The sequence below is a fragment of the Durio zibethinus genome, chromosome 24, assembly GCF_047325235.1.
Source record: "Durio zibethinus cultivar Kanyao isolate XHJ-2024 chromosome 24, ASM4732523v1, whole genome shotgun sequence".
Lineage (NCBI taxonomy): Eukaryota > Viridiplantae > Streptophyta > Magnoliopsida > Malvales > Malvaceae > Durio > Durio zibethinus.
Window position 1 is genome coordinate 1,947,038 of NC_143185.1, and position 19,490 is coordinate 1,966,527.

Here is a 19,490-nt window from a genome sequence, read left to right on the forward strand (position 1 = left end):
CTATTGCATATTTTAACTAATTGATTATCCTATCAGTATTAGATATTAATTTTAGTTGAAAATTCATGGGTGTAGATGTTGGAATATAATTGGAAATATCAAACTTTTAAAGTACTTTTTCAATATTATGTAATTGTAACAAGGTTATGCCACTATCATTCTGGATTATTTTAATTCTAAGAATAACATCTGATATACCCATATCTTTCATTAAAAATTTATTTTATAAAAATTTCTTTGTTTTCTTAACTTGTTTTGAATCAGTGCCAAAACTTAGCATATCATCCACATATAAACAAATTATGACTTCTTTGCCATTTTTTAAATTTGTTATATATACACTTACTAGACTCATTAATTCTAAAATCGTTAGCAAGAACAATTTCATCAAATTTTTGGTGCCATTGTTTTGGCACTTGCTTAAGTTCGTGCAGGGACTTTATGAGCTTACAAACCTTATGCTTTTGACCTGGAATAATAAATCCTTCCGGTTGTTTCATATATATTTCTTCTTCTAATTCACCATTTAAAAATGTTGTCTTTATAGCCATTTGATGTATAATCAAATTACAAGTAAAGGCATGTAAAATTAAAAGTCTAATTGTAGCAATTCTAGCTACTAAAGCATAAGTATCAAAGTAATCGATCCTTTACTTTTATGTAAAACCCTTGGCTACCAACCTTGCTTTAAATTTTTCTCTGGTTTCATCCACCCTCATTTTTTTTAAAAAAATTCATTTACAACCTATTGGTTTAGAACCTAGTGGAAGGTCAACCAAAATCCAAGTATTATTTCCCATTATTGACTCTATTTTATCATTGATTACTTTTCTCCAAAAAGTAGACTTCATTACCTCTTCATATGTAATAGGATCAAACTCCACATTAAAACAATAAGAAATTTTATTGTTTATACTTTCACCAGTCCTTTCCATAAGGAACATAAAAAAACTAATCCATAATTTTTTGCCTCTCTAATCCTTTTGCTTGTCTTTATTTTTTAACAAAATTCATCCATAATTTCAGTTTGTTCCAATGGATTTAAAATTTCTTTTTCACTTGTAAGATGAATTGTTTTTAATGGTTGTAATTGTCTCGAAATATATTTAAATATATTTTCATCAAAAATTGTATCTCTTGATTTAATAACAATGTTAACTAAAATTGAATAATTTAATTCAATAATTATGAACCTATATGCTTTACTATTTTGTGCATATATTATAAATATGCATTATATTCCTTTTTTACCCAACTTTTTTCTTTAGGTTTTAGATTTTAACTATAGCTCTACACCTTCAAACCTTTAAATAATTAAGATTTGGTTTTTTTTTTCTTCCATTACTCTTATAGGATTATTTTTGTTTCTTTGATAAGAATTCTATTTAGCATATGACAAGTTGTTAATAAAGCTTCACCCTAAAATCCTTATCTAAGACCAAAATATCATAACATTGCATTTACTATTTCTGTTAAGACCTTGTTCTTCCTTTTAGTTGCACCATTCTATTGTGGTATATAAAGAGTAATAACTTGATGGATTATTCCAGTGGATTCAAAGTAATTTGGACTATAATATTTTTCACCCCTATCCAACTTCAAGCATTTGATAAAAGATTCATCATAAAGTTTAACTTCAAATTTATATATTTTAAACTTATTAAGTACTTCATTTTGAAATATAACAAATAAGCATAATAATATCTAGTACAATTATCTATAAATGTAACAAAATATTTTTTTCTGGATAATATAAGAGTGCTATGCATATTAAAAATATCATAGTGAATTAACTCAAATAACTTTGTATTTCTTTTAATCTTAGGAAAATAATTTTTGATAATCTTAGTCGACATGTATACATTACATTTATTAATGTCTTGATTAAATTCAGGAATTAATAGAAGCTTACTCATATCATGCAATTTTTTGTAATTTAAATGACTTAATCTATAATACTATAAATATAAAGATTTAATCATGTAAGCAGAAATAACAATTTTATTCTTATTAATAATATTGAGTTTGAACATTCCCTCATACATATACCCTTTCCCAACAAAAATTTTTCTCTTAGATAGAATAAACTTATCTGCCTCAAATACAAGTTTAAAACCAAACTTGTTTAACTGACTTTCAAACACTAAGTTCTTCATAAATTTTGGTATGTAATAAATATCATTCAAAATTATAGTTTTTTTAGAAGTGAATTTCAGGTCAATAATCCCTTTGCCTTTGATTATTCTTGTTGAAGAATTTTTCATGTAGAGGACATTGCTATATTCATTCTATTTAAATGTTGTGAATATTCTTTTGTGTTACACACATGTTTTGTTGCCCCTGAATTAATCCATTAAGATTCATCATTTTTAAGTATGTTGATCTCGAAAATCATGGTAACAAATTTTCAGAAGTATCACATTTTGATGAATCATTTTTCTTCTACATCAACAGATATTTTTTTTTGAAATGTCCTAGTTTACCACAATGATAACATGAGCTTTTTTATATTTTCTTATTCTTCTTGAATTTAGGCCCATTAGTAATCTGTTTGAACTTGAACTTCTTTTTGGTAAGTTTTGTGGCCTGCCTTTCCTTCAAAACATAAACTTTGGCATAACTAGAACTAGAATTCTATTCTTGCTTTATGTATTTCTCTTTAATTTGAAAATGATTAACCAAAGCCTCAAGCGTGATTTTCTCTTTTTATATATATATATTTTAGATTTCTTTTAAAGTTCTTTCATGATGGAAGAAGTTTGTCTATTACAAAGGATACAATAATTGTTTCATATATGCTCATATTATACTATTTAAATTTATTAAGCATTCTTTTAATTTCATGTAGTTATTAAATCACAGAATATCCATTAATCATATGATAATTATTGAAATGACTAACAAGAAATTTCTTACTTGTTGCATCCTCAGTCATATACATGATCTCTAATTTATCCTATAACTCATTTGCAGTAGTCTCATTTTGGTAGGTATCAAATAGGTTGTCAAACAAACCATTTAGAATATGACCTTTATACATATAGTCTATATTATCCTATTTTTATCTCTCTCTTATTGCAACAACCGATTATTCTATTTCATTTTCTTCTAGCCTGGGAATAGTTAGAACATATACAACTTTCAAGGTTGAAAGTAGAAAATGCATATTCTTTTGTCATTTTCAAGAATTGCCACCATCAAAACAATCTAATTTGACAAAACTAAAAGCTAATTCCCTGAGCGTTGCTTCAATAGCCATTGTTGAACTGAATAAAATTTTAATATTGTTAGTGCAAACACTAAAAATATGAAATTACTACTTCTGAAAACCATAAAATTGTTAGTACAAACACTAAAAATCAAGGCATGTAACAGTGCCACTTTCCTTAAGGTTTTATTTGCTCCCACTTTATTATTTACTTAATAAGTATATAAAAAAGTTACAGGCAATAAATCTTAAGGATACAATGAAATCCAGTGACTGACCATGTTTTGCATTGATGAAATTAGCTACTGAGCATTCACTGACATATCATAAGATCATTGAATTTTTATAAAGATTTTCTACATAAAAACTTTTATAAAATAAATCTAGAGTTTGAAAAAAAAAAGAGAAGCTCTGAGAATTGCTTTTGTGTATATTTTCATAAAACTAGAATAGCTTTTATAAATAGATAAGTGTCTCTTTCTCTTATAGATATAACTATCTATTTTGAATAGACTGAAACTATTTGTTTTTGAACAATTAAAATCGTTTATTTTTTTAACAAACTTATTTGTCTATTTTGTATAGATTTAACTGTCTGTTTTTATTTTTTTTTATTTGTGTTAGACAAACTTTAATCAATCAAACACTTATCAGCTTTAAATAAAATAAAATTTTATAAACTTTAAATAAAATAATATTTTATTTATGACACTACACTTACCATAAGTGCCAAGTGTCATTAATTAAATATTTATATATGTTAATTATTTAATTAATGCAAGACCAATCGAACTTGAAATACCAAACCCATGATCCATTAGCCACTTTAGTCCAACGATAATAAACTTTTACTCTTTTTAATTTAAATAACTATCTCATCATTTCCTTTTTCAATATTGAATTATTTCACATATTTTATTTTAAAAATTTTTAACAATATCAAATGATTATTTATAGGTGAAAAGTGAAAGATCTATGAGGTTGTTTAGTAGTGTTGTAACCAAGTGATAATGTGCAAATCAAGTCGGCCCAAAAATCGAAAATGCCCCACAATCTCTAGTGAGGAAATGGACTAATTTACTTTCTAGACCCAAAGAAACCCCTAATAGATGTTATTATGAAATCTTAACAAGCTTAACAACAATCACAAAATTCTTGTTAATTCGTAACAAATAAATAGATATTGTTTTAACCATTTCAATATGATAATATCTCACATAAAAACTAAAATTTTTATTTCTTATCATCCAACAACACAACCTCTTAACAGACTCTTATACAATACAATATCATAACCCACGACACCACAAACAGGAAATAACACAGGGAGACTAAAGATAATACATTGATTTATTATCTCATGGGATTATAGAAATGACTACTTTTCCAGTAACTCTGCCAGTTTCAAGATATGCAAAGGCTTCCCGGGTTTGAGAAAACGAAAATAAGCCTTTCGGATCAATTATTGGCTTAACCTTCCCACTCTCCAAGAATGGATTCAGTTTCTCCAAAACAGCCCCATTTGATGTGATAATGTATATAAAAGCTGGTGGAATCACAGCTCCAATTATTGTGACAACACGCCCACCTTCTTTCACTGCCTTCACTGCCTTATCACATTGTCCTGTTTATACCCATGCACATTGTTACTTACATACATAGAAAGAAATTCAACTATGGTTTTAGAATCTTACCAACTGTATCATATACGACTTCGAATTTCTCTGGCAGATATTCGAAGTTTTCCTTTGTGTAATCAATAGGCAAATCAGCACCCAACCTCTTCAGCAAATCCAGTTTTCCTGTACTTGAGGTAGCTGCTATTTTGGATGCCCCGTAGACATGTTTTGCTAGCTGATCCAGGAGAAATAAACATTAATAGAGATACAATGAAAAATCCAAGTTCCTGATAAGCAATAGAGCAGGCAATAATTTGTCTCAAGGAATCAGCAGGCAAAACAGCCTAGACAGAGAAGTTAAACCAAAATAGTAAGTACACCTGAATAATCATGGTGCCAACCCCACCAGCACCTCCCAGGACAAGGATAGATTTGCCAGCAGAAAACTCGCATCGTTCAAGGCCTCCATAGGCGGTCTCAATGGCTAAGGGCAGTCCTGCAGCTTCAACAAAGCTCAGATTTTTCGGTTTGAAAGCCAACAGCTTCTCTTCAACAGCAGTGTATGGTTCCAAATTGTTTTGGTTGATCCATGGCCTTCTCAATAATGTCCCCATATACTTCATCACCTTCCTTGAACTTCTTTACTTGGCTTCCCACTTTCACCACCACACCAGCAACATCAAAACCTGGAATAATCTGACAAAATCAAGAACAAAACAAAAGAAGTTTTAGGAAGAAGAACATAGAAATTTTTAACTCTCCAGATGAGAATAACAATACAACAAGATTTGCAACATATTTTTGAAGCTCTTTTTTTTTTGTTTTCTTATTTTTGAAGGAGATCACTTCATAAAACATTAGCATGATTATTTATTAAACCTTAGTTTTAGTAAACCATATTCTTCTTCCTCTAGCATGAAACCACAGAAGCAAAAGCAAATTAAAACAAAAGAAAAAAAAGATTGGAAAAGAAAGAGACTTACAGGTAAAGGAGAATCAAATTCTTTGAACATGCCGAGCATTCTCTTGAAATCAACTGGATTAATCCCAGCTGCTACAACTTTGACCAGAACCTGGTCATCATTCAGTTGGGGTACAACAACGTCTGAGTCTAGTTTCAGAACATCAGATGATTTTCCATATTCAGAATAAGTCCAGGCTTTCATTTTAGATGGAAGAGTTGCAGTACTTGAAGCCATGAGAAATGAAAACAAGCTCTCTTTGATCAACTAGGAAATACAGTTACTAGTTAGATTAATGCTAGTAGCCTTTTTTGCTCACTTCAAATATCTGACTCTCGAGCAACCATCCAACAATATATGAGACAGGTTATAGTCGATAGCTAAAATGTTTCTGGTATTGGCAATGCTATCTCTCCTCATTTGTATACTTATACATAAAAAAAAGTTAGAAATTAATTAAAACTCTACTATTTGAAATAAAAGAATTTTTTTAATTCAAATCAAGAGTTGATGAAAGTTGCAAAAGTTATGCCTTAGCTATGACATTTTCCTATGAGAAGAATATCCTCCGTTTTTTTTTTCTTCGTTGGCCAAAAAAAGTCAGTTCCATTTATCCATTAAAATGGAAATGCATAGGTACTGATTTCTATCCAAGTTCAGTTAGTAGGCCCCATTATAAGGACTAATTGCAGTCCAAGTTGTTGAAGAACAACCAAGGCCTCCAAGCAAATTCCAACTTCCAAATACATCTAGATTAATACGAGTACTATAACATTGCATATATTTTAATCATTAAATGGATTCATAATAGTGTTAAAGACTTTTAATCCCGTGAAGTTAAACCTTTCCATCTTTACCAACTAAAACCCTTCAGTTGATATTGTAATATTGTAGACTTGTAGTTGTGTCTTGCCATTGGACACGCTGGGGGTAATTCATGTAGATGACACCTGTCAAGGCTTTATTGCCTATTGGTAGAAAATGGTAGTAGTTCCTTTGTCACCAGTGTATATGAGCAATAACCTTCACCAAATAGTTCATTAGGTGAAACACGATTATCTGATTTAGAACAAAAAACTGACACTTTTTATTTGTTTTTGATGAATTTGAACAATTTGTCAATTTGGTAGAATCATATGATATCATTTGTGCTTTTCTAAGGACAAAAATAGTGAGAGAATGTCATGATAAAATCACTTTATCTCCAACAAGGATATCATATAGGCCCGGAGAATTCAAGCGCCTTAAACCAGTGACAAAAGTTGGTAAAGCAATCAGATTTTTTTGCCCCCCTGTGAAAGTAATAAATTAAGTGGCCAATACCAAACAGACAGTGATCAGGTCAATTCAGCCTGGCCCTCCTCTATGGTCAATTGAGCCTTAGCCCACCTTATAAGCAACGAAGGTGGGCCTAATCTGGGTAATAAGGACCAGGACATGGCATGGCCACTCTATCATCTTGAGCCCACCCCTAGGTCATACAAATCCACCATCTTTGATTCATTGAAGGAAGCAGAAATCAAGTTTTAAATACCTCAAATCATTAATGCCAAATCTACTTGGCTATCTTACCACTTAAGTAAGATTATTGCTGGAAAAATTAGCAGTTTGTGATTAAAAAAAATGGCAGTTCCTCCAACAGCCACCAAATTGCATTTATGACGGCAAAATATTTACTCTGTACCTAAATTCACAAAGATCTGCTGACCAAACTGGAATCATTCAACATCTTTGCTTTACGCATATTCCAAGAGAAACAAGGGTAAACTTCTGTATACACAATTTAATGGCCCTACCACCTGGTTCAGGCACAGATTGTTCTTTTTAAACTAACATGTAGATAGCAGAAGTATTGTCGGTTACATAGATTTGAAAGTACAAAGGGTATAACCAGATATAAGTGAGCTTAAGGCCAATGCAATAAAGGCTACCAGCGACAATGCCATAGAGGCCCTTGCCATCTCCAGGAACTTGTCTTTTCCCCAGTTCGATTGCCAGTCATCAACTCGGACAGCAGCTGAAGATGATGCTGATATGAGAAGATAAGCCAGCATCTGCCAAATCAAACAAATAGTTCAGCTTTTCACCTTTTAAGTGCTTCAGCACACAGATATATTAATCATGTCCATATGAAGAAAAAAAAGGGTTTGACCCCATGTATTATTATCTACTTCACCTCTCTATCTGAGGAAAGTTTCAGGCCAAGTCCTTAGAGCCACAACAGCACAAATGACTTTGGTAGTGTTAGGGCCTTAGGGATATTTTTAGGTCTAAAGGACATGCTGTTCATTTTTCTCGTTAGGGACTGTCAGCAGACAGTTGCATTTTAGATTTTTGGATTGACCTGACATATTCAGTGCCACGGTCAATTCGGCCACATCATCTTTATGCCCCATAGACCCTCTCACTTTCCACCTATAAATAAAAACACCTAAGTATATCAATACATGTCCATTCTACTAATACTTTTTTACTTTTCTTTCCTTTCAATCTCCTTTGTGTTAATCTCTAATTTGAGCATTGAAATGCAAACGTAGAAAACACGCCTGTCTCTGCTTTTAATCGCTCTCTTCTCTTCCCCATGATTTCAGGAATTCACCCTTCTGCTCGGAACTCGACACAAACAGGTAGCTAAAGAATTTTGATATCTTAGCCACTACAGAAAATGGGTAGTTGAGAAACGATAACTGGAAAAGAAACTAAAAGGAGAAAAACCATAGAAAGCATCTTGTCTGTCTTGTGCCTGGTATTTTATCATGATAGAACAAAAGGCAGAAACGCAGCTTGATTCCTTTTTGTTAGTGTATCCAATGCCACCCGAAAAGTATCTTTTATCTGCTCATCTCAAATGTATAACAGGCTTTGTGGGAGATGATGTTAATTGTCACTTTTACATGTCCTCTATAGATTTTATAAGTATTGCTTGCAAATTAAGCGATTTGACACTACAAAAGTTACCCCAAATTCTCCATTTTGAAAAGGTACCAACTTTTCTCCAGGACAGTAGCCACAAATACTATACAGGAAACAAGTTGAGAAAGTGAGTGAAGGCAGCATTATCACACAGAAAAAAGGCTTTAAAAAGGTCATAAAAAAAGTCTTCCCACAACTAACTGGTCCCCAAAAAAAAATTCTAGCCTAAGCACTTCTTGGTGAAACAAAACCTAGGCAGAGCCATAAAAAGATTCATACACAGGCACACATCAGTAGTGTTTCTGGTTCTTGCAAGAACTAGTGATTACTATACACCGGCCATTGGAGTCCTGCACCCAACTTTATAGGCTGTGGCCCCCTAAATTGCCTCATCACAGCCATTCCAGAATTAGGTGAGTAATTAAACTTTGGTTAAAAACCAAAAAGTAAGGGCCTTTAGTCTAAAGAAGAATTACCTGATCCAAAACGAAATCTAAGTAACACCGGAGGCGACCCCGGGGTTTCTGTTTTCCAAAGGTCAATTGGTAAGCTAGATCATATGCCTGAATCCCTGAGTATACAAATCCTATCACATTCACTGCCATACAGAATCTGCAATCAGTGAACACCATGATCAAACAATACACAAAACCCAATAAAATGAAACATGGAACAACAGATTCGATATGAACAGTTGAAACAATAAACATCATTAAGGCAGTGGCTGAACATATAAACAACTAGAAGGCAGGAAAACATCTTTTTGCAGAGTATTAACGGATTATTTTAGAAAATAGAAAAAGCCACCAACCTGAACTCCTTGTAACGGTAGAAAGAATCAAGAGCCCAACCTTGATCTCTATCAGCAGCTAAAACAGAGAAAGAAACCAAACAAAAAACAAACCCAGAAATCCTAAACCACAACGAAGCCTTTTTCACCATCTTATCTCTTTTGGTTCTTCTTAATATGGACAGATCAGGCCTCAATCTTTTACCACTACCAGAACCGAGTTTTTGACTCTGCTCTTCAACTTCAACAGTAGTAGCAGTTGACTGATTGAACTCCGCCTTGGAAACTGCCAGAGCTGGTGGCTTAGAGTTAGGGTCAGAAGGTTGAGATGCTAGTGGTGGTGGAGAGAAGCCGTGGCTGAGAGAAAAATGATCAGATGAAAGAGGAGAATCAACAGGAGACTGATCAGATGGTGGTGATTGAGCTTTTGGAATAGTCTTTGGTGGTGTTGACCTCTTGCTTAATGGAAATCGTGATACTGTGTGATTGTGCTTATTTTCTGCTTCTTCTTCAAGAGAGTTAGGGTCAGAAGGTTGAGATGCTAGTGGTGGTGGAGAGAAGCCGTGACTGAGAGAAGAATGATCAGATGAAAGAGGAGAATCAACAGGAGAATGATCAGATGGTGGTAATTGAGCTTTTGGAATAGTCTTTGGTGGTGTTGACCTCTTGCTTAATGGAAATCGTGATGCTGTGTGGTTGTGCTTATTTTCTGCTTCTTCTTCATGTTTCTCTTGTTCTTGTTGCTCTTCTTGTTGCTGTTTCTCTTCTTCTTGATGATTCTGTTGATCTTCTTGTTGTTGTTGTTGTTTCTCTTCTTCTTTATGTTTTTTATGTTGTTGTTGTTTTTCTTCTGTTTGCTGTTGTCGTTTCTCATTCTCCATTATTGAATAAGGTGGATTGGTCGAGTTTTCCGGTTATTGACAGTGAACTTGCCTTTGAGGTCTCAGGGTCTGGGCTATTAACTATTAAAGAAGGGGAAACCGGAACTGAAGAAGACAAGAAGACTACGGACTTCACCTAGGCTGGCTAACACGTTACTTACAGATCTCAAAAAGTACTTTCACTTTTTTTTTTTTTTTTTCTGTTTGCAAAGAAATGATAACACTACAAAATTTTATGAAATTATTTATTAAAAAAAAAAACTCATTGTATAATTCAAGATTCAAGTATTCAACAAGCCTTTTATCGACAAGAAACACGTTTTTATTAAAGACTTATATTTAAGCGCTGTCAATAACTATACACTTCATAAAAAATAATTTTAAATATGTTTTTAAATGAAATATATTTACTTTTTAAAGTTTAAATTTATTTATTATTAAATATTGATTTACTTATAGCATATAAAATTTAAATATAAACTTTTTTTTAGTAGATCAAATTCAAATTAAATTAAAAAATAACGTAATTTTATCTTAAAATTTAAAAATATTACGTGAAGAAATAAATTTTTGATTTTAAAATTTTAAATATTATTAAAAATTTATATTTTTTTTCAAAATTAAATTATCTTAAATTAAAAGATAAAATCAAATACTCAATAATAAAATTTTTAAAAAAAATACATAAATTCTTCTCGACCAAACGGTCGCTCGCTGGTAAGGGATTTTTGCACTTCACCCGATTCATTCTTTACGAATTCTCTCTTTTTTTTTTTTTTTCCCTGAATCAGTTCAATCGAACTTATTTTAAGATCTAATGAATTTATAAAAATTTACCCTCTTTCAAATTTTCAATGAATTTGAATCCAAATAACAAAAAAGTAATATATTATTTTTTATCACTTGAACCACCCATCCGTTAGTTTACAGGCTGACAAAAGAATTCGTGTTGACTCTGAATGAAACTCAGTTCTTCCAGCTTCCAGGTCTCCAAACTAAAATATTGATAACAAACTTTGAATTTTGGATGTTACAAAGTGAATGAAATGAGTAGCAGCCCAGCTATCTTTTACTTAAAGCCGACAACCAAGCTTTACGTTCATACAAACTTATATCAGTAATATACAACATCAAAACCAGCATATATCTCGCCTTCATAAGTTATCATCGGTTAGGAACATTCCAAAGCCACATATTTCAGAAGACGGGGGGAAGATGTGATTAGGACCTTGTAAAGAACTCGTGTGCTTCCTGGTACCTATCTAATACAACGTTATAGAGGGGATGGATGGGTTCCAGAAGATTGGAGTAAGGACCTAATACGGCACTGGGCAAGGGTGGAGAATCCTCATCTTCCGACCAGCTATGTTGACAAACTGAAAGGCCGCTTAGACAGTAACACGTGTGATAATGGTCTCTAGACTTGCCCGGTTTGTCTCTGAGTCCACCATCAAGCTCCTACATTCACAAAAACGAGTTACAATCCAAACCCGTTCGAGCAACAAATGTGAGGACTAAGTTGTTTCATTTTTTAGAAAGTGGAGATAATTTTTCAACCAATTAGCAACCCTAATACTAGTACCTGTGAGCATAAAAGAATATATTGCTGCAAGGCCAAGCTGTTGAAAAGAGGTTTCATTTTTGCTTGCCTCATGCTAGAACTATTATCAATATTGTCAACATTAACTCGACAGGAAGTATCATGTTGATCTGCAAGAAGAAAAAAAACCTAAATTAACAGCTCTCATGAATTATAAGGAAAACAACAAAATTAGGAAAGGGAGACCAGACCACAGACTACTGAAGCAGAATGGCTGCCACCCTGTGATAATTTCTCATTTAAACCTTCTCCTCCTGCTACATCCAATGCAGCAACAGTTTGCAGACTTTCTGCACCACTAACTTCTCCATCAGTTTGCGGACTTTGTGCACCATTATCTTCTTCATCACCCAATAGCACAGGTTGTTCCCCTTTTGTTGCATGTAATCTTTTCAATAATGCAAATACACCTCCCTGGTCACTTTCCTTGGTTATATTTCATTTCAGCTCATTAGAAACAAGAATGAGATTAGTAGAAAATTACCTGCCAGAAGGAGTAACAACCATCGACGAGTTTATTAGTTCTCCCCTGAAATCCACCCTCCACTCCTTGTCGGAAAACTACCCAATCCTAAAGGATAACTCAGAATACATGCTTATTAATATAATCACAAGAGAATGCTATCATAGTTTGCATGAAGAAAGATAATAAAATTAATGAAGAGCAATGACATGGTCTTACAATTAAGCTAGATAAGTCCAGACGATCAACCTCATTGATCAGAATCATTGCAGCCAACCCACAGAAGGTGTACCTGACAAACAAATTAACAGAACTGTAGGAGGCTTTCTCATACGGGTAAACTCTGCTGGCAATTTCACAAGCAACATGTGCATATATATATAATAGCATACATGAGGAAGTAAACAATGAATCAAATTTCAAGGATAATTATTAAATTTATAATTTAAGAAAACAGGTAAACCACATGCAAAGATGAGCTTAACATACCCCCCATGAGCTTCAGAACCAGGTTCCCCAGCAATGCCACCTTCGTAAGTCTGACAACTTCAAAAAGATGCAACAAACTATTTCAGTCACATGGACGACACAATAGGAATCAACACATAGCTCAGGTAACCCATGCATTCAACCCATTCAACCCGTGCATTCCGTGCTACTATTTTAATATATATGCAAAAGATCAAGTCCATTGATACCATTGAAGCAAAGCCACAACAATGTACTAATAGGGACACTAAGAGCTTTGTTTTTTGGTATTTAAGGCTGTTAGGGATTGAACCTTGGTCACTGAAACTAAGAGTCTAGCACTCTACTAACAGACCACATGGTTGTTGACAACAATAAGAGCTTTTCTTGGTTATAACAGTGTATTCATACGGAAACAAAGCATATCACTCAGTCCCAAGAAGCATCCAAATTTACCACAATTTTAAAACAACACAAACTGAAGACTACAATATAAAAGCCCCCATGTTCTGGACTCTCTTTGCATTATTAAAATTTTGAGCCCCCAACTCACTGATCCCTTCCTAATATGTTCAGATAAAGCAGTGCTTTTGGAGAAAGAGGAATATGAGTAGAGGTTCCAACTTTGAAGCACATAGGCTTTTAACAATTTTTAAACATGCCACACAGTATAAATAAGCTTTCTAGCAGCAATAAAACAAAGAAAAAGGATATGGAAACTAATTAAACCTAAAACAAATAGCAGATAAAGGGGGGGTCGGGGAAGACAAATTAGCTGCCTTAAATGACAAGCTCAAAGCAAAGTGAAAGCTAGATACTGACCTTAAGATGTAATTTCCAACATTTTGAACAAGATTATCATCCAAAATATTCAGGAGACTTGCAACCTGATAAAAAAAAGATGGCTGGATTATTGCAAAGATAGAATAAGCTTGAAAACAGTAGTCTATAAGTTAAAAATGATAACTGATGAAAAATATATGCAACCGAAAAGAAGCAATAGATCTATGATAATGGTTAAGCTTGCCAATCAAAACAGTAATAATATTAAATTTTCAGCATGACTGCTCACTTACAGAGATGGCAGTATAACATGCCCGAACATCAATTTCTCCACCATCATGCATTCTGTGAAAAAAACTCAATAAGAACACTTTAAATTACAATCTAAACACTTGTTTTCAAGGAAAAAGATATGAACAAGTCAAATTTTCCTCATAGCAAGCATTGCAATGCCACATATTGAATGTAGATTGATTCAACTAAATAACATTAATCTCCAAATACAAAGTTATTCTTTTGCAGAGCAACTTGAAAGACAAGAAGTAAATTCCATGATATCTATTGGAAGGAGGCTTCTATCTTAAAAAAGATGAAGAAACATGTCACACCTGAAACCCCCGCTAGAGTCTTTCATTTGCCGCAAAAACGTGTACAGTTTTTCTCTGAAGGAAATTACAAATTTCCGTTAAATCACTTTCAAGAAAAACTTCAAATTCTATTGTTGCATAATCTGACCACCTATTAATTGATGACAAAGCTTGGTCACCACCCAAAGTAACAAGTGAATTGACTGCAGCATATGTTGTTGCAAGATGAGGCATCTGGAAAAAGAAATTATAATGTCATTTAGTTCTCTCATGTACACATAAAATGCAGTATAACTTCAAAGACAGTAAAAGAAAGAAACCCTGGCAATAGAAAATACAATGGTTCATATAAATAAGAATCAATTAAAAATTGGCCACCTCAACGTCTTACTGTTAGCATAAAGGAAGATGGTTAAAGTTTAACAATGATCATATCCACAATTTACTTGCCTGTCCAGGTCCACCACCATACCCACCATTAGGATCCTGTCAGGGATAAGAATACATAAACAAATAAAAAGAAATATCAGATAACCATTCAAAAAATAAAAAGATGGACACCAAAGAAAACAAACTTGTAATCATATAGTTCAATTAACTAGTAAGCACCAAGCTCTAAACTGGTAAAAAATGGAGTTGATCACAAGCACAAGTGCCAATCCATTTGCATAAGCACACACTTTCTGCAAATAATGCACTCTTATCCCCATATAAAACCAAGCATACACCTAACCGAGAAAAGTACTATGTAGTAACATATTGGAATAGAAATGAATTGAATATAACCATAACCATAATAAATGCAACCATCTGCACTCTTGCAATGCTAGTTTCAATCTTCAAAATAATAACAACAACATCACAAGCATTTTCCAATTAAGTGGGGTCCGTTATGTCAATTACATTAAACCATTGTGCCTTATTTAAGATCATAGGCTGAATAAACTCAGGTAACGACAATCACTCTTAAAACCAAATTCCAAAAAAAAAAAAAATGCTAAAGAGATTATTTCACATAAAATGATGTCCAAATACCATTCCAATTCAACACTAATCATATTCAAAAATAAGAATTCATAAAACCATGGATTCAAAATAATATATAAATTTAGAAAAATAAATCATAAATTTTTCTACCTGACAACGACTAAGAAAATCAATAGTATTATCTTCCAATTCAGGATCTAAAAACTCGTCCATTAGAGCAATTGAATGAAGAATCCAATAACAAATCCAAGGCCGACTGCAAATTAAACAATCAATTTTTTTAATTTTCCTCTAATTTTAATAATTAAAGTACTAATTAACAAATTAGGTAAAAAATATATACTAACTTAGCATCTAATACGCAGAAAGAAGGACCGAGCTGTTTCAATCCTTTCGTTAAGAACTCCACGTGATTTTCCCGTTGAAGCTCCAACCTATCGAAAAAGAACAGAAATTCAAGATAAGAGAAAATTTGATTAAAATTTTTAGGGTTTTATGGATTTACATGAAGGATTGGGAGTTGGGAGGCATGTTGTAGAAGGATTTGTATATGTTGAAGACTTGTTGCTCAACAGATAATTGATCGCGCTGACTCACGGTTAGACTCGGGAACGATTCCATGGTTTCAAAATCGCAGCCGGTAACACTGTGGCCTGAGACACTGAGTTTAGTAACTCGCTTCGCTTTGGCTGCAGTTACAGACAAAAAGGGGAAAGGAAATATAAAAAAGCGGGATAGAATTTTTACTGTTTGGTCACGGAGATAAGGTGATTAATCCATAAGATAAATTTGATTAATTTTGACTAAGCTTGGACTCTTTCTAAAGTAAGCCCCTTATTAAACCTCTGATGTCTCCCATCTCTTTTGTCTTCACACTACATTTTTTTTTTTTTTGGGCCTTTTACACGACAATTCTCAACAATTTTTTTATAATAAAAAAGATGGCAGAGGGATGGATGAGAGAGAACTGCCATGTCTCGTCTTGTTTCTTTCATTTCTTCCTTTTACTCGGCACCTATTCCATTCCCTTATCGTTTCATTTACGTCATTTTTCAATCAATTTTGCTTTTTAAAATGGCATAAAAGTCGGTGGGATTAAGAGGGTAAATAATATATTAATATTTATAAATTATTTATATTTAATTTAAATAAAATTTAAATAATTTAATTTATTAATAAAATTTAATTTGAATTTTTTTATATATGATTTGAATAATTTATAAATTTAATCAAATTTTTATTTTTAATATATTTTTATTATTTTAATTAATAAAATATTTTAAATTTAAGTTCGAATTTGAATATAAATAATCAAATTTTTATCAAATATAAAAATTAAATTTATTTTTATATATTAATCAAATTTAATCGAATAAATTTAAATAATTTAATTTTTATTTTGAATAAAAATTAAATTAAAAGAAATTATTTAAATTTAAATTAAATTTTAAAATTTAAATTTTAAACAAAATTTAAACTCAAATATAATATTATATCAATTTAAATTCAATCGATTACACTTTTAAATCATATAAGACTTTCATTTTTCATTTTTTTTCTTTCATTTCATTCTCTTACCTACAACTTATTCTATTCCCTAATTATTTCTTCCACGTCATTTTTTTATCTTTTATCAATTTTGCTTTTTTAAATGTAAAAGAGTGAGGTATTAGAATGGAAAAACAAAAAAGGCTAAAAATCTTAACCTATTTTGGATTTTCAACCACTCCACTAGAAAAAACAAAAAGGAAAGAAGTGAATCAGTAGAAGTAAAGATTGAAACGAAAAACAACCAGAAACCAAGCTCAACATAAAAGATCAGGTTGGTCAGACCATATTGTTTTTTTCGTTTTCAGTTTTTGGTTGTTTTTTATTTTAACTATGAGATTTTCAAGTGAGTTTTTTTTCTCTTGAAAATTTTTACTGTGTTCATATTTTTAATTTTACGTATTTTGACTAAAATTTGACCTCTCCTGAAAGCATCCATACGTCATGCTTTTCGCTCTCTTTTTACCATTTTTCCCCACTCTTTTTCAGTTTTATTGAAAAAAGTTGATCATACTATAGAACTGAAGCTATCACGTTTTAGCACTTTTTATCTTCTTTTTTTCCTTCGCATCCTAAAGAACTGAAGCATCTCGTTTTAGCACGTTTGAGTTTCTTGTTACTTTGGAGATTTTTTTTTTTTTTAAAGATTCATTGGAGGTCTATTTCGGGCTTTTCGAGTTTGAGATTTTTAAAAGAAAAAAATTCCAATTAATGAATAAGTAAAAGGAGGGAGGTAACTGAAAAGAAGATTGGAATAAGGTGGTAGATTTAGTTTTTTAATTGGGTTTCTTTATCTGATTGTTTATTAATTTTTAATTATGAATTATAATATGTTAATTTGAGTTTCATGGTTATTTTATACAATTACTAATTGGCCTATTTAGCTTCAAGCTAATTTGTATGGGTTTTGCCATTTTGGGTAAATATATAATTATCTTTTTCTTTTAACTGCATTCAAAAATTATTTCTTCATTTAATTATTATATGTATTATTAGAAATAATAAAATTAGTCAGGGGGGAGCTTGGCCTCCCAAAGTTTTCACAACTCTTAAGGCCCCCTCCCAAACTATTAGCAACTCTTAGTATATATATTAAATAAATTTAAATTAGCCCCTCCAAAATTAAAATTGTTTGTTTGTATATATGTGATAAAATAAGTTTTATGAAAAAATAAGATAAAATATAATAATAATTGAATCTCTTAAAATTAAGTGTCAAGATCCGTTATTGAAATTAGTAATGAAAACATTTAAATTTGGTTAGATTTTTCTTTTTTCTTTTTTATCTATTTGAATTTATTTGTTGAGCTAATATTAATATTGATTTGGGATTTGGAAGTAGGAAGCAATGAATGATATTTATCGGTAATGGCTTGGATTTGGATTTTTTTTTTCCATTATTTTGTTAGAAGAATTTGATCCTAATTGATAGCCAATAAGAAAAATGTATGTGCAGTTTGACCTTGATTGATTGTGATCTTGATTTGGAATCAAAACTTCCTTCCTTCTCATTCTATGCCCATCATATGATTGAAAAAAAAATTGAGTTAAAAACTTAAAATATATATTCCCATCAGTTGTAATAATTACTAATTTATGATGCCCTTGTTAAAAGCTTGCACCAGAAAATGAGTTTCAAACTACAAGAAACAATAAGAACAGAAACAGAGACAATGGAAAACCAAATGCAGGGTTAAAACCGTGATTTATCTGCAATGAAGAGCAATTTGAACATGGAGTCATGTCTTCAGTGAAGAATCGATTTCCAGATCATCACGCATTTGAGAATGAAAACCATGGAGCCAGCCATTTTCCTAGCTTCAGTTTCTGATTATACCACGTCCAGTGTCAAGAAACAAAAGGATTCCATTTTTGCTTAACATGTCTTTTTTATGTCTCCCTGTTTTGTTTAAGGAATTCCAGGTCTTTCATTTGCATTTGTACAGCTTCCTTAGATAATGGCCTTGGTTCTACAACATTGTCTGCATCACTGCCTTCTGCTACTTTGGCTGCCTTGCCCTTGATAATTCTTTGTATCGTTGATCAATCAACGGTTGGGAAAACAACACTAAACATTTAGTAAGCTCTTGTCTTCCTCTTCTATCAGTTCTCTCCCAAACCAACAGACATGACAGAAGCTCAAATGAGCATCAAAACTCAAGGGACAACATCAAAATGGAAACACAAACGAACGTGCACCTACATAGAATGGAGATTGTAAAGCAGTTATCCACTATTCTCTTATCGAATGCCAATGCTCTAAACTATCTTGATCATTAGTTTGGCAGAATGTAGACTAAATTTTGAGTCTACAATTATGTCTATTATTATTAAATAATATAAATAACATGAATCAAATTTAAATTATATGAATTTGATTATTTATGAACTTAACTATTCATCAATCTAATTAACTATAAATGAATGTATTTAGACTATTTATGAATTTAAACATTTAAAAATTTATGATATTCAACTCAATTAATTGGGGTTGAATATATTTTATGTTTTGTATTATGTATCTATTGTTAAGAAGTATAAATAATTTTAAATCAATTTCAATTTTGCATGAATACTCCAAAAATGTCTGATTGTATGATTTTAAGGCAGATAATCACAGTATTATAAAGCTCAGATCGTATTATAAAGCTGCCTGCCAGATTTCGCCTATTGCAACAAAT

At 31.8% G+C, this 19,490-nt stretch overlaps 2 protein-coding genes and 1 pseudogene across 4 annotated transcripts; all 3 read right to left on the bottom strand.

The window, feature by feature from the left end:
• Window positions 1-4,423: 4,423 nt before the first annotated feature.
• On the bottom strand, window positions 4,424-6,162 carry LOC111315927 (2-methylene-furan-3-one reductase-like; annotated as a pseudogene). Its single transcript, XR_016333044.1, has 4 exons — window positions 5,811-6,162; window positions 5,208-5,523; window positions 4,903-5,062; window positions 4,424-4,832 (listed from the first exon to the last, which is right to left on the bottom strand). The product of XR_016333044.1 is annotated as a 2-methylene-furan-3-one reductase-like (transcript).
• A 1,331-nt stretch (window positions 6,163-7,493) lies between these two features.
• LOC111316637 (CASP-like protein 4A1) lies at window positions 7,494-10,592 on the bottom strand. The gene is made up of 3 exons (XM_022918679.2): window positions 9,514-10,592; window positions 9,179-9,314; window positions 7,494-7,843 (listed from the first exon to the last, which is right to left on the bottom strand). Exons 1-3 carry the CDS (start codon window positions 10,371-10,373, stop codon window positions 7,649-7,651), a joined length of 1,191 nt encoding a protein of 396 aa, XP_022774414.2. The 5' UTR covers window positions 10,374-10,592; the 3' UTR covers window positions 7,494-7,648.
• A 751-nt stretch (window positions 10,593-11,343) lies between these two features.
• Window positions 11,344-15,958, bottom strand: LOC111316638 (protein farnesyltransferase subunit beta-like). 2 transcript variants are annotated; one of them, XM_089753331.1, is made up of 14 exons: window positions 15,859-15,958; window positions 15,609-15,695; window positions 15,412-15,517; window positions 14,725-14,760; window positions 14,426-14,508; window positions 14,296-14,349; window positions 13,981-14,032; window positions 13,727-13,791; window positions 12,926-12,982; window positions 12,656-12,728; window positions 12,458-12,544; window positions 12,165-12,387; window positions 11,956-12,083; window positions 11,344-11,831 (listed from the first exon to the last, which is right to left on the bottom strand). In XM_089753331.1, the coding sequence occupies exons 3-14, from the start codon at window positions 15,472-15,474 to the stop codon at window positions 11,595-11,597; spliced, it is 1,158 nt and encodes a 385-aa protein (XP_089609457.1). In that variant the 5' UTR covers window positions 15,475-15,517; window positions 15,609-15,695; window positions 15,859-15,958; the 3' UTR covers window positions 11,344-11,594. The 2 variants fall into 2 exon arrangements, with proteins under 2 accessions (XP_089609457.1, XP_022774415.2); XM_022918680.2 differs by having other exon boundaries at window positions 15,767-15,958.
• Between the last annotated feature and the right edge of the window lie 3,532 nt (window positions 15,959-19,490).